Below are 20,890 nucleotides of genomic sequence, written 5' to 3'. Positions count from 1 at the left end.
CCTCTTTTCAGTTGGCTATGTCAAGAGATTTCAAAGTTTTCCAATTCTTTAGCCTTTATTAGAGTCTGTGTCATGAGAATGTGTTATCATAGATTTTAATTCGCCTAATATAGATTTCTTTTCCCATTACACATTCATGTGATAGCACCTGTAATAACAGCAGAAATTGGCACTTTATTAATTCATGCTCATGAAAAAACCCAAGATGGGGGTGGGGGGTGGAGGGAGAATATCTAACTATTGCTAATCATTTTTTCTGAAACACTAAAGATTTTTAACATAAGCTGGAAAATGGCCCAGCAGTTCTCCTCTCATTATGAGATTAGTAAAGGGAATGAAACACAGTAGAACGATTTTCTTGACAATAGAGTATTATTATTTGGTAGACAGCTTGAGAAATGCAGTGAGCTGAAATTGAAACATTGCATAAATTTGGTGGTTTTCTGGAGAATGCGGGCATATGTTCAAGCTACGCTTGTCTGGATTGCATTGAAGTCATTGGAGACTTATAAGTAAGTTACCTTAGAAACTTTTAAAGCTTGTAATGTCAGGTAATGTAATATTTTGGATCTTTCGTATGCCATCATATATGCATTGCTACAACTTCCAGGAAGGTTTGTGTTTAAGGAGATGAAACCCATTAAGGAGATTAAACCCATTTTAATCTAAATATTGGAAATGATAAATTCTCTTAACGCTTTTTTTTAAAAGAAATTTGATAGAAACGTTGCTTCAGGTACTGATGAAATTCAGAAGCTTGTTATGAAACATGCAGGAACAGCTACACTCCTGTCACTAGGAACTGGAAATAAAACACGAGATAGAGACTTGTGGGTAGTTTTAGACCTATTATACTGAAAAAGTGTCCCGACACCAGTGTCAGCACAGTGTTTAGGATTCTGTTTACAGTTTCTTGCCCCCCCCCCCCCCCTTTTTTTTTTTTTTCCTTTTATTCTTCTCAGGCTTTGGAAGACCAGGTATGGGACCTGCTGCATGAAGCAGACAAGGCTGCAGAGGAGAACAAAGAAAAGAGTCAGGTTTATGATGCCATGGCAGAGACCCTTGGGGATGCATGGGATGCCCTCATCATTATGTTAGAGAAGCGACAAGCTCTTCTGGAACTTACTTCAGTGTTCTTTGAAAATGCTCTGGAGGTTTGTATTTAAATCAAATGATTCTTGACTTGAAACCTCCCACATCTTACAGGTACTCTGTCCACTGTAATTTTACTCTGTTTTATATGTTCATTGCACTCCTAAAGGTTGAAGCAATTAAGAAAATAAAAATCTCTAGATGCATCTTTCCTTTTCCACTTTCTGGATAGTTCAGGATGAAGCTGAACAAAAAAAACCATGTAGACTTTAAGAAATATCTTAGCCATGATGTCTCCAAAATTGGTACTTGGCAGAAAATGACAGTGAAAAATGGAAATGGACCAAACCCTAAAATATGTAATCCAGTGGCTATGGACATTCTGCACATATCTTTCACTCCTTATGATTCAAATTATTTGGTGTTGAAAAAACTAAATTCTCAGATGCCTTCACTAATGCTTACTAAAGATTGGCCAGTGAAGGTTTTACATTGGAATATTCATACAGCTATTCTAATTATGCAAACTAAACATTAGTCTAACTTGCCAGTCCGTTACCTGAGACTTCAATGTGCAGATGTGCACAAAAGGACAATTGTGTGAGGCCAGAGACAGATTTCAGGGGGTTGTCTTTCCCTGTTTACCCATTTTTCTGTATCTCTTATGCTAATTCACTGATGCACAGCGAGCTAAAGCAAGGAGAGATTCCATGCCCTGCAGGTGTGTCCTCACTCTGTGTAGCCTTGCATTCAATGCTCCCTGCATCCCTGGAGCTTTCAAGAGTTTAATAATTCTCCCTGATAATTTTGTTTCTACAATAGCCCTGTGCCACCTATAAATTACAGAAGCAACCATTCTACTGCTAACTGTCCAAAGAACTCCAAGATAAACAATCTACTAATTATTGTGTCCTGGTGATATGTATTATACAAAGAAATTGGTACAGAGTTGGCATAAGTGTCACTATGATAAATTCTGTACTACCAAAGGTTGACCTAGTGCAGGCTAAATCCTTAAGGGGTTAGCTGAATTGCCCCTGCAACAGACTTATGTCATTAAAATAAAAAGCGTCAGCTAGAGCACAGCACAGTTCACACATATTATATATACATAGAAAGGAAAAAGAAATCCAATAACAATTTAAATAGGAGTTTCTGAAACTTCTTATGGAAAGGCTTTTCTTTAAATGACAACCTGTGATTATGGAAATCTTTGTTTTATTGTGATAAAACACAAAACGTATCTCAAGTATAGTCTTTAGTGAAAATCAGAACTCAAGTCTCTAATGTTGATACCTGATGGATTTCTTTCATAGCATGCAGATCGAAAAGGAGAAAAAAGACAGAAAAAGCAGAGTGCTTGCTTTTCATCTTCCTTAATTTCATCATAGGTTTCAACATCTTTGCTTACACTGAAACACAAGTTTGAACTCTACTGGTTTCTTCATTCTTGAAATGAAGCAGTAGAATTGATACAGATTGGCTGAGATGCAGAGTATGTGCCTCCACTTTCTCTGAGCTACTCATATTTGGAATTGCAGATGTGGAAGCCAAATGCAGAATTCCAATCCTAGTTTTAACAGTCTCAGCAGATTACCAAACCTGCTCTAGATCTCCCTGAAACACAGCATGTTTCAATGTTTAAAATATGGAACCTGTGGAAAAAATGAGCTGTAAAGGAGTAATCTAACTTCACTCTGCCCACTATGATTAATTGCTGTGTTTACCATAATATTAGTTAGCTTAAATTTGCTACTCATTTCTGCTTTCAAAAGATTGGCTTGAAGATTGTATCTCTCTCTGATGTTGCCCTTATTTTTTTCCCGCCCATAATTAGAAACAAGCTCTGGGAAGGAGACTCAAGTTAAAGGCTTTGTTCATGTTAAATGATTTAACTGATTCTTCCATAAGAATTTATTTTCAGTGGATATGAAGGCTAGGTAGGAAAGATGATTCATAAAATGACAAACTGTAATTACAGAGTACATCAACTGAAATTTGGGTTCCCTCAATCAATGAAAACCTCAAAAAAACAGAAGGTGCATAAAGGCCACAAAGCATCTTTATCTAACAGTCATTAAAAATTCCTTTTACCAAGAATTTACAAATTCTCCTGAACTTTCCATATAATACAGAGGTTATATGAAATTCTGCAAAAGAAAATTATACTGTGCTTCTTTGACCCTTTGTGTTCTTAATGCAGTTTGCTGTTAAAATTGACCAAGTTGAAGATTTCCTGAAAAATGCCCAAGAGTTTGACAATATTGACTCTTTGAGAGAACTCCTCCTGCAACAAGAGCATCATACAAAAGGTACAAACTGTATTCCACTCCTGATGGTATGTGATTGTGCACTGACTCCTGGAAGGCTGAATTTACTCTTCCTGTGCATATTTAAAAAAAAAAAAAATTCTTAGAACAAATATGAAAATATTCTATTTGGAAAAATATAATGGTGAAATAACTCTTTATCATGCCTCCTGAAATATATGAAAAACCTCCTGGTTTTGAGCTAGTGCTCTCATAGTTCCATCTTTGCTGCAGAACAGCTTGTCTTCTGATTTCAAGGCAGTCCAAGTCAGGTGAGCTGCCAGGAAACCAAGCTGACATTTAATGCTGGTTGGCAAGCAAGTTCTAAAACCGTCCTTCTGTTCCATGAGAAATTTCATCAAAGTTATCAAAGCTACCGATGAATTAGCATTTTCCTATTGGCTCTGGTAACAGTTCTCTGTAAGGTCCTACAGTTTCTTGAGAGCGGCCAGAGGAGAAGTCTGCCCTCTGCTTTCCTTCGCCTAGGGATGAGGTTTGAAGCAGAAGTGGTGAAGTGAGAGTGGGAGCTATAAGATAGAGGTGGCAACTAGCCAGCTTCAGAACCTATTTGCTTACAATGGTTCCCTGCACTGAGCTTCTGCCTTTGAGGAGTGGGGTTGTGTTTCACTTCCCCATTGAGTTGTCCGATCTGCTCCAAGAAGTTCTGCAGTTAGCACTGTAACACTCGTGGGAAAAAGGAGCTCTCTCCCCTTCCACCACAGCTTTCCTGCACATATGTTTTCTGAGAAAATTTCTTTCATGTGACTTCTTTCTGTTCTTTCAAATTTTCATGTGAAGCATCTTCTACCATGTTGTAGTACTCTTCATTCAAAAAGGGCAAAAAAATTTTCCCAAACCCAATCTCATTGTGTGGCTACTTCAGTCACCTTTGCAATTCCATATGGTTCTGTTATTTTTATAAGACTTCAGACTCCATCTTTGTAATTTTAAACAAATTTTGCTGTAAGATTGCTAATTGACAGAATATTAACTATACTTTATTATTCACTAGTGGAGACCAGCTTAAATATTTTTAGCTACCTTTAGTGCCAGGTATTCTTCTCAAGAGACTGAATAGAGCCTTGAACTCAGGAAATTCTAATATGGGGTTTAGGGCTTCCAATTCAATCCTCATGGGAGAAAAGTACTCACTGTATAGCAATTTTAACCTGAAGTACCTGGCAGTAATTGCTCAAAAGAGGGTCTATAACTAAGAATCAGATGAAATGGTTTGCCAGAGGAAGACTGCTTTGACGGAGATAAGCCTTTCCTCAGATGCAGGAAAGTGGTTGCAATTGCTTGGCTTCTTGATCTGTCTTAGCTACATCAAATTTGGGAAAATGACACTGAGCTCTGATAAAAAACAGTGTTTGTACTGGTTTCTGCAAGCAGGATACTATCTACCCACTCCGAAGTAAGGTGGTTGAAAATGTGACATTTGCAAAGTCTGTATGACCTCTACCAGTCTGTGATGAGTAATGTATCACAAATGTTTATCACCAAATCAAAAATCAAACAAACAAGCAAGTTTTGAAACAAATGGATTTCAAATCAGAATAAAAAATGTGAAAACACATTTATTATCCTCATTTATCCATTTTTATGTGTTTTCTATTTTGGATGAACTGAAATGGAACATTTCTGATTAATACTACCTTTCTGGAAGGCAAGAAGTAAAATGGATAGGCTTGTTGCAGTGAGCTTGTGGAAACTAAACTCTCTTGTTAGACCTTGGTTGCTGGAGAAGTGAAGGCATTTCACTTCTGCTTTCTCCCTAGGTTCTTCATATGAGAGGTGCAGATTTAGGGTGCTTTTTCTTGAGTTACCAGTACATGTACTCAGATGGGAAGATGAATGTTACAGCTGTTTGCTGACTGTTGTTGGTTGCTTCAGTGTCAGCTCTGTGCAGACATTCTTTTCTTACACTTTTCTTCATGCCTACCTTGCCTCTTATTCTGGCATGGCTCCCCTTCTTCCTCATTCCATACCTAAAAATTTTCCCTTTTCGTTTGGAGGACCTATAAATACTGATTATGGTCTGTTCAATAGATTTTGTACTATGTGGTTTTCAGGATCTGGAACAAAGGCTAGTAGGACATTAAAGTGTAGTAGTCCACCGAAGGTTAACCCTGAATGTATCTAGGTACAAGTTATGTAAAGAAGGTAAGAGTTCCTGATATTAATGACTTATTTAGTCATAGAGTTATAACAGTCCTCAGACAGGAGAACATTTTCTTTCAACTTCTGTGAGGGACATCTCCCTTATGAGGAAAGGCTGAGAGAGCTGAGACTCTTTAGCCTGGAAAAGAGAAATCTGAGGGGAGACCTTATTATTGCTTACAAGTATCTAAAAGGTGGGTTGAAGGAGGATGGAACCAGACTCTTTTCAGTGGTTCTCTGTGACTGGACGAGGGGCAGTGGGCACAAGTTGGAACATAGGAAGTTCCATTCAAATACATGGAAAAACTTCTTTACAGTTCGGGTGACAGAGCACTGGCACAGGCTGCCCAGGGAGGTTGTGGAGTCCCCTTCTCTGGAGATTTTCAAAACCCGCCTGGATGCAGTCCTGAGCAATGTGCTCTGGGCAATCCTGCTTTAGCAGGGAAGTTGGACTAGGTGATCTCTAGAGGTTCCTTCCAACTCTGAAGATTCTGTGACATAAAGACCTAAATTTTATTTGCATTACTAATGAAAAACTTCAGAGGCTACTGACCTGCACAGAAAACAGGATAGGATATTCCACTTCAGCTTATCTGAGGAATGGGAAACCATCAAAAAGAACTCAGTTTTGAGAAAACAATGTCACTTCTGGATTTTGTCTCAATGACTCTCAATACAACATTATATGTGTATATTTATTATATGTACCAGTATAGGTACATATATGTATACATCATTACAGTTTTGTAGGTTTATATAACAGCTGTCCAAAATGAAATATCTTAGGATATATACCATCTAAAGTAAGTATTTATAACCTGTTCACGCAATGCATGAAAGTACATTACACTCATGTATGCAAATAGATAGCTTTAAAAATACTTGAGTAATACTCGAAATACACTACTAGAATTACAAATCACTTTTTTTTTCCCTATGAAATTCTATTCTTACAGAGCTTTTGGAAAGGTCACTTGCACTTTTAAACAAAAGCCAAGAGCTAACTGAATTCATAGAAGAATTCAAATGTGAGGGGCCAAATGCAAATCTGGAGCTGATTCAGGGAGCCCACAGCAGCTGCTTGAAAATTGACAATCTCCTTGAAATGCTACAAGACAGGAGGCGGCAACTGGACAGATTTCTTAAACATCAGCGTCAAGGACTGGAGCAGGTTCTGCAAATTTGTTTGTGGCACCAACAAGAGAACCAGGTAAGACAAATAATATAAACGGAAGTCACAGTAAAAAAAAAATAAAATCTAGCAACTGTTTTACAGTAGAGGCTATTAAAGAAAAGAAAGGTGAATATATTTTTAGGCCAGTAGCTCTGGTCGACTTCTGTTTGAGATTCTAACTTCTGAATATTTGACTTTATAATTATAACATCCTAACAATTTATTTTAATGTAACAACTTTAATGTCTTCAAAAGCACTACTTCTATTATGTGGATCTTTCCTGTAAGTTATCAAACATGGTACTTCAAACCAAGTGTTTTGTAAACAGACTAAAATTTTGTATCAACCCCTGACAGTACAGCCCTGATTGTGATACCTCTGTAAGTTTCCTTCTTTGCCTCCAAAAAAAAATTTCCCTCTGTATCAGAGGAAAATGTTAGAAACTGTTAGCGGTAGTCTACTCTGTAGACACTAACTTTGCCTGTGAAGTTGTTTTGAGATGAGAAGCGCGTTACTCAACAAGCACAGCTCTTTGTAATTTTGCATAGAGACAACAAAATTGTTGAGGTACACAAGAAAGCTGACAGCCTTATTTGTGGAGCACTCAATATCAATAGCTGCCAGAAACAGAGCAAGAATTACTTATTTAATGATGAGATAAGAAAAAAAAAGCCCTGAAGAGAGAAAAATAGTATTGTCTTATGCAAGTGTCACAATCTCAGTATGTAGTTATAAAATAATAGATGACAAAAAATACTGAGAAACAAGAACTACGATACAGGAAGCTGTATCTATTTCTTTGCAAATCATTAGAAACCATCTTATTGCTGCTGTTACTCTTTTTGATTATTTTTTTTTCAGTATCACCACATAGCTACACCATAAAAGAAAGATCCTCAAAAAAAAAAAAGTTGTTTCAGTATAATGTATTCTAATAAATTTACAACAGCTACAGCTGAACTTTTAGTATCTAACTCACTATATTGGAAATATTTCCTATTTAATCTAGAAAAATAGTCACAGGATCACAGAATGGTCAGGGTTGGAAGGGACCTCTGGAGATCATCTAGTCCAATACACCCGCCAGAGCAGGGTCACCTACAGCACGTTGCACAGGACAGCGTCCAGGCGGGTTTTGAATGTCTCCAGAGGGGGAGACTCCACCACCTCTGTGGGCAGCCTGTTCCAGTGCTCCACTACCCTCAAAGTAAAGAAGTTCCTCCTCATGTTAAGACGGAATTTTCTATGTTCAAGTTTGTGTCCATTACCCCTCGTCCTTTCACTGGGCACCACTGAAAAGACTGCTCCCATCTCCCTGGCATTCTCCCTCTAAGTATTTGTAAGCATTAATAAGATCTCCCCTCAATCTTCTTTTTTGTAGACTAAAGAGACCCAAGTCCCTCAGCCTTTCCTCATATGAGAGATGTTCTAATCCCCTAATCATCTTCGTAGCCCTTTGCTGAACTCTCTACCTTGAAAAGTATTAGATGTTACTACAATTACCTGGTCATGCCAGTGTTATTACATAGAATACAAACATGAAGGAACATTCAAAATGGGAACATCTTGAAAATAGCTTGCTGATAAATATGTGAGGTCTTTTTTGGAGCCAAACACACTTTAAAAGAAACAAAAAACAAACCAAACCAAAAACAAACAACAACCACCCAAAACAAAACAGAAAAAAACCCAACAATCAAACACCAGACAAAAATCACATTGCCTGGAATGTTAAATGTTACAATTTCATAAAATTTACCATGGAATACTACTTTTCCTCATCACATAATGGATAAATATTTGGGACTAACCAGCTAGAATTTCACCCTAATATAGATTAGATTGTAAATATTGTGAAGTGAATTTTTTTGTGTGTATGTTTCCATTTCCTCTCAGGTATGTGGTCACATCACAAAGAGTAAGTATAGAAACTGTTTTCTACTGTTAAATTTTCCTGATTATATGAAGAGAGTGGCCAGTATTTAACTACCTGTTAGCTCATACCTGCATCCAGTTTGAGGCTGGTATACACATGGAGGGACAAAGTCAAATAGTTTTTAATATTATGCTTATCAGAATATACTTGTTTAGTATCTGCATTAGAGTCAAACCTGGTATAATGTATGATTTATATGTTTATGGACAATTGATTTGCATGCAACATGGACAAATAGTATATTCACATGTAAATATAAACACTGGAAAATTGACTTTTAGAGACTTTGTCAAATTTCTCTCTAGCCTATTACACATTATGCGTATATTTCTGAGTGATGACAGAAATTAAACTCTCAAGGTTTCTCAGCACATCTGAAAACTAATATTCCAATCTCTACATGGACTGAACTCCTCTTGATGTCTAATGGTGCTACATACACAAGAACAGTACATTAAACTCCCACTGACATTAATGGGAGTTCAGGGGATACAGAGAAAGCAAAGTACTGGAGATGAGCTCTGCTGTGTAAGATCTAAGAGTGGATTTTTTGCTCTTTTTATTGCATCTGTTTTGCTAGGCATAATTATGTAATGCAGAAGGCTGCATAATCTGTGGGCTGCTTCTCTAAAAGAAAAGCCAAGCAGCTGTAGAGATCACCACTTACTACCTGGTTCTGAAGCACTAAAAATGCAGCATCTTCCTTTGATCTCTAATTGGAATGTGATGATTTGATAGCCATTATTGTAACTTGTAACATGTTTCTTTTTCAGTATTTTCAATAGGTGAAAGTGTACTTATTTTACCTTTAGAGAAGGGTATGTGACCTTCCTTTGTGGAAGTGTCAGCATCGTATTTTCTGATAATCTCTTTCATTAATGAAAACCAGAGGCAGATTGGCCTATTTGGTGCATAATTACTTATCTTTGGAAGAAGATTTATGAAAGTAATTTTTCTTAATCGATCCAATTATGCATATATGGGACAATTTAAATTATTCTTTGTACTTGGTCACATCAAGGGCAGAGATAAGAGCTGAGTAAGATTCAGGGGACAGGTGAGTATACCCATTTTTGCTATCTAGACAGATATATGGGAAACAAACTATCTTGGTATAAGTCACAGTTCCCTTTTTTATTACATTTTCATTAAAGGTAGTTTAATTGATGTAAAAAAATCATGTAGTATATAGCTCAGAGAATTAAAGGCTGTCATTGGATTTTACCCCCCAAAATGCATGGCATTCTTCTTCGCTTGTAATCTTAACATGGTAAACGGAGAGGTTTATGATGTCACTTGCCTAGAAGAATTTCTATATGGTAGGATATGGAAAGGTTTTGTTGTTTCTTTGCTTGAAAGCAAATTTCTGTTATGAAAAATTGAGGTTTTCATTTTAACATCTGGTAACAAGGAACTGCAAATCCAAATGCGTAAGTGCATATATATGAGGAGAAATCCACAGCAGTAGCTTATGTGTAGAGAATTGTTTAAACATGGGCTACACCTGCTGGTGGTGTGCTCTTTGCTGATTTTTTTTTTTTTTCAATAAATGTACACAGCATGGTGCTGCGGCTGCTACTGATAGCTAGAACAAAAACACTGAGTTTATCATCTTGGACAGTTTGGAGGCAAATCTGAAGACTGTCATCTAATATATAAAACTGTTTGAACCATCAAAATGTTGCATAAAGTTCCTCTGTGAAGTTTTGACTTCATGTTTGATTCCAGCACATTCTGTAAAGACTTTCTTCATGAATACCAAAAATTGTATTTTACAATGAGTGCTGAGACATGTAGACCTAATGGGGCTTAAGTTATTCAAAACTCTATAATCAGATCAACTTAAGATTACTTCTCTGCCAGCTACTTCTGGTGAACTCATAGTGCCAGTGAACTTAGCGGTGATTTTGCCACTGCATCAGTTACAGCCAACACTTCTCTTGTGTATTTCCAAATGTCTGATCTCCTGTTCTGTTTCTCCTGATAGTGATAACTTAGTTCCTCTTACTACTCTTGCATATATGGGTCAACTTCATAGGATTCCCAAACTTTGATCCTGTGTAAAAAAAAAAAAGAAAAAACAAACCCCACACCTTGAAACCAAATGAGTTTCTGACATCCTGTCAAACTCACTCCATTGTCAGTCATAATATTTCCTGACAGTATATATATTCTTGTTAAAGTAGGCGTTTACGTATGTGGATTACTTGGTTTTAATATTTCACAGTTGCAAAGGTTCCCTTCAAAATGGAAATTATTATTCTTATTAGCTAATATTCCAAATATCTTCTGCCTTTGGGAACATCCTGTAAACAAAGTTCTTTCTTAAAAAAAAAAAAAAAAAAGAGGCTAATAAAAAGCATACAGTGCTTTTGTCTACATAGGCAAGAAGCATCACAAATGAAAAGGACTGTTCTACTGTAAAGAACTTGAAATGGTTTTGTTTACTGGTATACATCACATTTAGTGGTGTTTGTGGTTTGGGTTTTTTTTTTTATTTCCAGGGCCTTTTACAGTCCTTCACAAACATAGTATAACAAGCCACTAGTAGCTACTCTGGGACAAGGCCATACTGATACTTATTTCTTTTCCCATAAAAGGTTATTTTATTCTTCTTCTTCTTTATAACCCTGCGCTTGACCACAGAAAAATCACCAAAGGCCAGATTTTCCCATTTTGCCCTAACTTGGAATTAATGAACTTAAACAAGGATGCTTCACTAGCAATATTGTGAAGATAAATGCATTGAGGATTAGGGAAGGGCTAAAGTAGTGTTGTTATGAAGAGACTGAAATGTCCCCTTGATGAACCAAGACAGATCTGTATTGTCATGATGATGCCTTCACATACAGATAATAAAAATATTATTTGAGATTTAAGTTAGTAAGTAAAACATCAGCCACTCGAATCACTCGAAGTGATTCATAGAATCTTAAAATGGGTTGGGTTGGAAGGGACCTTAAAGATCACCTGGTTCCAACCCCCCCATTATAGGCAGGGACACCGTCCACTAGACCAGGTTGCTCAAAGGCCCATCCAACCTGGCCTTGAACATCTCTCTGGGTAACCTGTTCCAGTGTCTCACCACCCTCATAGTGAAAAATTTCTTCCTAATATCTAATCTAAATCTGCCCTCTTTCAGTTCAAAACCGTTACCCCCTCATTCTATCACCACACTCCCTGAAAAAGAGTCCTCCTTTATCTTTCCTGTAGGACCCCTTTAAGTACTGGAAGGCAGCAATAAAGTCTCCCTGGAGCCTTGTCTTCTCCAGCCTGAACAATCCCAAAGCTCTCAGCCTGTCTTCTTAGGAGAGGTGCTCCAGCCCTCTGATCATCTTTGTGTCCCTCCTCTGGACTTGTTCCAACAGGTCCATGCCCTTCTACTGTTGGGGGCCCCAGAGCAGGACACAATACTTGGGTGGGGTTTCACAAGAGCAGAGTAGACGGGCAGAATCACCTCCCTCGAGCTGCTGGCCATGCTGCTTTTGATGCAGCCCAGGATACAGTTGGCTGGCTGGGCTGCAAGCACACCTCGATGGGTCATGTTGACCTTCTCATCAGCCAACACCCCCAAGTCTTTCTCCTCAGAGCTGCTCTCAGTTCATTCTCTGCCCGGCCTGTATTTGTGCTTGGAATTGCCCTGAGCCATGTGCAGGGCCTTGCACTTGGCCTTGTTGAACTTAATGAAGTTTGCGCAGGCCCAGCTCTCAAGCCTGTCCAGGTCCCTCTGGATGGCATCCCTTCGCTCCAGCATGTTGATTGCACAACACAGCTTGGTGTCATTGGAAAACTTGCTGAAGTTGCACTCAATCCCACTGTCCATGTCTCCAACAAAGATGTTGAACAGCGCCAGTCCCAATACTGACCCCTGAGGAACACCACTTTTCTCTGGTCTCCCCTTACTTTAAGTACACTGCTCAGTGCTTGATTTTTGTCTACAGACTGGATGGGTTGCTGACCTGGACTTAATGGAACTGGCAACAGCAGTGTGAGCATGCAAGAAATACTCAATACAGAAAGATGTTGGTTTAGACCCCTGCCCCATTATTTATTGGAAAACTTGCTTCTCTTTCTGAATTAACAGTGGGAAATCTATGTAGTCAATGGAAGACTATAAGCATTGAAATCACCTGGACCATAATCAGTACAAAATGAGCAGTTTAGCAACCTGAGAAAAATATTGAGGAGTCTTTGATTTCTGATATGGATTATTCATCACAAACAGAGCAGATAATTTTTTGTAAATGAATGAGAAAATCTAATTTTTTGAAGAACAGGAGTGATTTTAGTTTTCAACCAATCAAGGAAAAGCACTGTCTTTTTCAAAGAGACATATTAACCTTCTCTCCTTTCCCATCCCTCCACCAAAATCACTGAAAGTAAGGTTCTGTGGATTTCTTTCTTAAAAAGCTGTTAAATATTCCCAGCTGTTGCTTAAGAGCTAAGCTAGCACAACTGAAATCACTCAGAGATACTAGCTGTAGTGGAAGCCAACAGATTAAACTCATTGTAATGTGAAGAAATACTGTCAAGTGATAAAGGAGGGAACACTTTACTATAACAGGGTTAAAGAATGACTTTTTCTTTTGCCTAGCATTACAGAAATACTAGTTTGTTTTGCTAAACAGATACATGATACAAAGAACAGTCCCAATTTATAGTGAAATTTTTCTTTCCCTTTTAGCACAGTTTTTATTGTCCATTTCATTCATTTGTATTTTGGTGGACTCATAGTAAATGTTCTGTGAAAATGTGCTTCTAGGAAAAATATTTCAATCAGTAAGTACACATCTGGAGGATATGCTCAAGAAATGAAGGCTCGGTAGGAAAATAATTTGTTTACTTTCCTAGCTCTGTTGAACCCCTGAGATAATGTGCCAAATTTATTTGTAACTGAAAATTTTTCCAACACATTTAAAAGGTTGTTTCATTTTTAGAATTGTTTAAATTTACTAAAAATATCTTCTACATGATCAGATAAAAAAAATAATCTGTAGTGTGTATTAAAATCTGTAGTACCTAGTAGAAAGTAATTCTTAGTATGCCAGATACATTTTAAGTATAGTGGTGATTTTCCAGACTAAAAAGATCGGAGGAACTCTCCTTGATACTAATAACTCATTCTGAGTAATATTTTAAAATGCAAAGCTTCACTCAGGCATTCTTGCCATGTGTTGTTTACAAAGAAAGTGAGAGGTACCTACTGTGAATCAAGCAGAAATAAATGCAAGTCATTCTGTGCAATTTAGAAGATATACTTGTATACTGCATATGTGTGTTGCATATACTTGCTGAAGTAAGTCTAATGAGATGTAATTTTTTTTTTTAAGCTACTAGAGATTATTCCACATAGTATTATTTCAATAGCTTAACTGGATGTTTCAAGCCAGGGATGGAGAGTTTCTATTAGGTCATAAGGTCCACTAAGTCTATCTCTTTTTTTTTTTTAATTATTTTTTTATATTCTTGCAAAAGTACTCAGATTTGTAGTCTTTTACTGTATGAAAAGGGATATTTTTAAGTTGATGTGATTCTAGGAAAAATGTGTAATATCTTTATCGTGTTATAAAACATGCCTTTATTCTATGTATGACTATAACGGGATTTTTCTTTTACTGTTTTTATTTATAATTTGGTCATACTCGATGAATACATTTTTGTCTATTATATACCTATATTCCAATATGTGTTTGTTTTGAGACAATGCTTTTCTTCTTCATGTATTAACATTTAAATAATACAAATGCAAACATTCAAATAAAAGCATGAACATTAGGAATGAAAAACGAAAGGAATGAAAATTCAGCTTCTTTTGTAGATGTAATTGTTTAGTACATATTTTAAAAAATGGACAGTTGCTCAAATTTTTCACTGACTGAATTCTTTTTATTATTTATTTAGGTAACATCTTGGTACAAGAAAAATATCAGAGATTATTTTCACAAGCAAAACTTAGGCTCATCTCTATTGGAAAATGAAGAGTTACTTCAAGAGCTTGAAGAAATGGAAGTCAAAGCAAAAGTAAGAAATTTGGTAATTGATTGGTGAAGCAACTTCCAAAATTAGTAGCCAAATGTGAACTCAGGCATTTAATGAACACATATAGGGGTAGATACTTGGTATGTGTACATAAGATACATATTTCTAAATATATAAATGAGGATTTTTCTTATTTTACCTCTTTTAATGCAGGCCTCCATGTTTCTCAGTGGTTTTCTCATTAAAAACTTTAAAAGCTATTGAGAATGTAAAAGAAGAGTAGTCCTTTATTTTGGTTTGGGTTTTTTTTCAGTTTAGTGATCAAGTTCCAGACTGGTGGTTTACATGTCAAACCGTATTGCAAAAAAAAGAGGAAAAGCAATTTTATTAGAATATTACCTAATTTTAATGTTCATAAAGGATAAAAAGCCAGCCATTTCTACCATAATTCATCGTCACTTAACTATGTACATGATTGGAATAGGTGTTTGCCCATTTATTTCTTGGGAATAAAAGTGAAAGTATTTTTTTTTCATTGTGGATATAAGTTTTCCAGAGAATAAATCTGCTACCGTTGCTCTTAAAAGCAAGATAGGATTAAAGAAAATGTTGATATAAAAAAAGGATGACTGTGTGATGTAAATTGCATACCTTTAGAACTTTTTTTTAGATACCTCAATTGTGCTGTCATCGGGTAAAAGCTATTGCTGGGTCAGGATCATTCCTTACAGTACCATTTTTAAGCGATGGGATTTGGAAAACCCAGACGACCAAGCAGGCCTTTTTCATCCCAAAGCCATTCTAATAAAAACAAATGCCTTTTCAAAGGCTATTGTGTTGACAGCAACTAACACGAATAAGATTGCTCACAGTTCCGTCTACTTGTAAGCATTGTAGTTAAAGGTCACGTTTACTTGTTTGCGTAACTTACAGCTTCAGGGTTATCATGTAACCAGAATACAATAATATTTGTAATGCTTCTCCAAGTACTATGTCAGAAACACATTTTCTTCATCTGGGGAAGATGAGAATGAAAAGCTAAATTCTGCTGCAAAGCCTGAGCAGACCTTTGGCACAAGAAAAGCAGAAGATAAAACAGTAAACGAGTAAGCTGTGGGGTGTTTCCAGAGAAATAGGGACCTAGAAAAATATTTGAGGTATCCTAAAGTATTGCTGAATTTTAGAGCAAGCCAAATGATCATTAATCTTCCCCATGTTCCACGTTGATAGGTTATTCTTGTAATTTGCTGTCTGAATTAGAAATGATACTCTAAGTGCAGAAAGGAGAACAATACGCGTTTTCATTTTGTATAATAATCAATTCTTTTCACAGTTGAGCATCCAGAAATTAACTTAGAACAATAACACTTATTCCTACAGTTTCACCTAACAATTATTCTCCCATACATTATGTAATAGATCATTGCCTTTTTTTCTTAAAGTCATTTAAAAGTGTTTAGCATTAAAAATTTTTGTTACATGTGAACTACGATTTAGAACATCTTACCTTTAGCCTTCTGCTGTTCTTACTAGCAGCATGTTCTAGCAGAGGGAAATGAAATTCTTGAAGTGGATGTTATTGAACACGCTGGTTATGTTTATGATGTGCAAAAAGACTGGCCAGGTTGAACTGCATACTGCAAATATATTTCAGAAAGCTGAGTTATGGGGCTTTGTGCACTAGTTTTTACAGCACTAAACTGCAGATTCACAGAATGGTTAGGGTTGGAAGGGACCTCTGGAGATCATCTAGTCCAACCCCCCTGCCAGAGCAGGGTCACCTACAGCATGTTGCACAGGACAGCGTCCAGGCGGGTTTTGAATGTCTCCAGAGTGGGAGACTCCACAACCTCTCTGGGCAGCCTGTTCCAGTGCTCCACTACCCTCAAAGTAAAGAAGTTCCTTCTCATGTTAAGATGGAACTTCCTATGTTCAAGTTTATGCCCATTACCCCTCGTCCTATCACTGGGCGCCACTGAAAAAAGACTGCTCCCATCCCCCTGGCATCCTCCCATTAAGTATTTGTATGTATTAATAAGATCCCCCCTCAATCTTCTTTTCTCTAGACTAAAGAGACCCAAGTCCCTCAGCCTTTCCTCATAAGAAAGGTGCTCCTGTCCCCTAATCATCTTCGTTGCCCTTTGCTGGACCCTCTCCAGCAGTTCCCTGTCTTTCTTGAACTGGGGAGCCCAGAACTGGACACAGTACTCCAGATGCGGCCTCACCAGGGCAGAGTAGAGGGGGAGGATGACCTCCCTCGACCTGCTGGCCACACTCTTCTTGATGCACCCCAGGTTGCCATTCGCCTTCTTGGCCGCCAGGGCACATTGCAGTTTATAGATGTTGAGACCAGAATAAAGGAGGAGCCTGTTTTCAAAATTCAGATAAAGTAAACAATCAAATATGTATTCCAGTAAATATTTGTTATATAGCAGAGATTAATGTTAGATGTCATCGCTGCACAGAGTAGTGTTTTACCTGTATGACTAGAATACAGTGAAATATAGAACAACCTAGAAATGAACTTGGCATCGTTGCTCACAGACTAAGCAAAAACAAGCTTGTAAGATATATCACATCTGCGCATGAAAGTCCCTAAATCTTGGGCAACACACAGGCCTTTAGCCATTCGATTGCTGATCTGAAGTATTTAGACTTTGCATGTATTTTGGAACTTCAGTGCTGTTGTGTGAAGTGTTCATTCTGTTTGAGAAGCCCTTGACTAATTCCATGCAGAAGTTCAGGAAAAGCCAGGGAAGAACTAGGTACAATGTTAAAAAAATGATTTTACTAGTCCTGGAAACAGAAATATTATTTCTTCTGTATTCCCATACATGGATGCACAAAATTCCCTTAAGCCACTTTTCCTGTAAAATTCTCATTTCAGTTGGTCACACAGCATTATGCTGTTGTCCAGGATCACTACTTTATAGCATACAATCTTTTCATCCCAGTTATGATACAAATTCCTGATAAATCTGAAATTACAGATAGCTGTTTTATTCAAATTAGCCTACTTCAAAAAAACGTTGGACTCAATCTCTGTAACTGACTTTATCTAATTATGACATAGCACTCCGCTGCTTTCTGTGCAACTGGAAACTTTATTAAGCAATGATTTTCTACTTTCTTCCAAATCACCTGTGAAATTATTAAATATAATGTGGCAAGAACATGTTTAGGAACAGAATGATTTAAATAATACAATAGTAGCTATTTATCTAGCTTTTGGTAAGCAAACATCTATAATTCTCAAAATATGTTTTCAGGTTGCATTCAGATCAAAAGAAAATTGTGATGTGTAACAACTTAATGTACTTTGCAGACAATGATAGTATCACTGTAAAATGACACTGAGTACCTTGTAACGCAATCTGCTATAAAAACATGCAACGTGTTCTGCTTTTTGGAGCTCTAGTTGGCATAGATTTTATACACATGCATGTGTTCACCACACGTGGGTATTTGCTGGGCACTTCTGTGGTAAAGAGTCATTAGAATTATTTTCTATTTGTTTGATTTTTGTCATATGAGATTCTTCTGCAGGGACTAGCTTTCTCCCTGAAACCAAGAGTCATTATATACTTTGACAATAACTTGTCATATGTGACAAAACTGTAAAACACTCATAAAAATATTGCCAGGTTCTCATGGAAAACTGGAGGGGGGGGAAACCCCCCACAAAGTCCCCACTTTACATAGCTATGGTAACATTCTGTGCTATTTGGAAAATCTTTGAGTAGAAATTATGTCCATCTTTTCAAGTAGAAAGACATCTAACTGCATTAGTGCTTCAAAATTCCTCCACCTCTATTTTATTGAACAGTTTTTTAATCTCTGATTCTTTAAGGTTTTCTCAAGAGAAAAGCAGACACCAGTTTTTACTGTGTATATATTGGAAGCAATCTCTTTAGCAATAGGAAAAATACAATATCAGTTTTTTCTAGTTACACTAAATCTGCAGTTGGAATTACATTCCCTTCACAATCCCTTTAGTGTCCAAGTTATGTTCCAATTATAAAAAAAAAAAAAAGGTGAATACTCTAATTTCAGAGTGAAATGTAATTTCCAGAACTCTTTAGAAATTTTATCAGTTTGGTTAACTATTTTATCCGTTTCTGTGGAAATATGGAAATGGTTGTGAAGAACATTTCAGTTTATGTTCAGGAAGAACTCTTAGGAGTACCTTACACAATACTTGACCAATTAATTAATTACAGGCTTTTTCTGTAGCTGGGTCATTGCTTAGAGCATAGTTGATGCCTGCTATCATTTGTCTAGTCCCCTCATAGTAAAACTGAATGTTTCCAAAAGGCAATTAGTGGCTTTAAAATATTTTATTTATCTTGCTGCAAAAATAAAGGTAGATTTTGTTTAGTGTCTTTCCCAGACTGTGTGAATGGCCATGACGATTTCTAATGGCATTCTGTTAGAAGTAATAAGGACATAAACTAATCTTAAATTACTTTGGGATTTCTGTATTAGGACCTAAAGCTGTGTAAATGACTTTTCAAGAAACGCTTCACGTGTATACTGTAGCTTTGAGGGTAAGATGAAAAGTTTCTGCAGAGCAGGTGTAAGTGTTCTCACAGGGAATACGACAGTGGAAATTTCTGGCATCTGAATAGTTTCACACAAAGAAAATACTCATGTGTTTACTTACATGTATTGTTGCATTAAGACCAACAGGACAAATGATTTGCTTTAATTGTTCAGAGGCTGGCCTAAAAATGATCTAAAGATTAACACCTTATTTATGTGACTGGGCTGAGAGAAGAAAGGAGAACAGTTTATTATGTTCTTAAGTTGATATCTTAGCTTGAACCTCACTTTGCTAAGAGGTGAAACCACTGAAAACACTATTGCTGTCTCATACAATAATCAAGACCAAAGATAAAGCCAAGGATTCATAATTGGAAAAAAAGGCCTCATTCCTCCCAAATATTAAAAGGGCCCCCTGCCCCCAGAAGATTTGAGAGAAGAGACAGATTTAGGAAATCATGTTCCAATGGGTGTGTCTGCTGGCACTGATTAACTTCTTGCTGATATTCTATGTGTATTGGAGGTGCTTGGCATGGTAAAAAAAAGAACTGTTAGCACCACTTTGTGGCCAAATAATTTTAGAGGTTAAGAAAAGTAGTAGTCTAAATTGTTCACATTTTGTCTAGTTTCTGCCACTTTTCAGGACTGAACAATGCTGGAACCAGTTCTTCTTTTAACAGGGATTAGTGGCAAGATGGAGAGTACTTCTCTGTTTTATAGATCTGCATGCTTATTGGGTCTGGAGTAGCCATGCTAGGTAACAACATGCTCTAATGAGGTCTTAGGATGGTTCTTAATGACCAAATTAAATATCACTATCAATGGTACTAATTGCCCTATTTGTTGACATTAACATAAGGATCAAGAATATTGTATTTACCTGCTTTCTTCCCAGATCTCACAGCTAATGTTTAGATACATGGAAAAGTTATTTCACAGTTAAATGCTGTTTGGAGCTCTCTTGTTTCTCTCTGGCCTTTGGGGATGGCCATGCTCCTTTACCACTCTCTGCAGGATACAAAGTCAGGCTATCCAGCTCACCTTGCCAGCTTTTTTGAGACGGCATTCTATTGAGGAGCTTGACCAATATTGCATTTCACCTGCGTAGCAGGTGTTTTAACACACTCCTGTATTTCGATAGCTAGAACAAAACATGTAAAGAAAAAGAATTTGTCTTTATGGGCAATTTTATTTTTACCTAAACATTCACCTTTCGTACGCAGCAGATGCAAATCTACATTCATCTATCAGGTTCTTCTCATCCTCTGATTTTCTTGTAGTGCCATCTCACTGCCTTGGGAGAGTGTTCCTGTCCTATCTATTATTTTTCTGTTAATTGTTTGGGCTTTTTGTTTTGGTTTGATTTTTTGGTAGGTCCCTCTCTGTCCTGGCATTATCTTTTAACATCTCTCAATAATTTTCTGGGAGGAGACTGACTTTTAATTACTTTTTTTCTCTTTCTGTCTGTTGATTCTAAAAACTCACAGTTAAATACTGTGTTATAGTCATCCACTGAACTTCCCAACAGACAGATCATATGGTAATTGTCATAGCAGCTTGCAATCCTTTGCAGTTTTATTAGTGCACGCTGTTTTATTCGAAATTGGAGAGAATGATATAATTATACTGGTAGTTAGTTATACTGCAATGTAGTTATTGAAGGTAAAAGCCCTTCACATATTCACTGGGGCTAAACT

General features: G+C 37.0%; 1 protein-coding gene across 1 annotated transcript in view; it reads left to right on the top strand.

Annotated features, from left to right (window-relative positions):
- Positions 1 to 20,890, top strand: part of CCDC141 (coiled-coil domain containing 141) — an 89,298-nt gene that overhangs the window by 18,417 nt on the left and 49,991 nt on the right. The window contains exons 3-6 of the mRNA XM_009885624.1: positions 963 to 1,154; positions 3,296 to 3,404; positions 6,518 to 6,771; positions 14,574 to 14,693. Of these exons, the coding sequence (XP_009883926.1) occupies positions 963 to 1,154; positions 3,296 to 3,404; positions 6,518 to 6,771; positions 14,574 to 14,693 (675 nt within the window). The remainder of the gene's footprint in view (positions 1 to 962; positions 1,155 to 3,295; positions 3,405 to 6,517; positions 6,772 to 14,573; positions 14,694 to 20,890) is intronic.

The sequence above is a fragment of the Charadrius vociferus genome, unplaced genomic scaffold (genome assembly GCF_000708025.1).
Source record: "Charadrius vociferus isolate BGI_N301 unplaced genomic scaffold, ASM70802v2 scaffold315, whole genome shotgun sequence".
NCBI classification, from domain to species: domain Eukaryota; kingdom Metazoa; phylum Chordata; class Aves; order Charadriiformes; family Charadriidae; genus Charadrius; species Charadrius vociferus.
The sequence above is the reverse complement of the archived record's forward strand: the minus strand, read 5'-3'. Positions and strand labels throughout refer to the sequence as shown.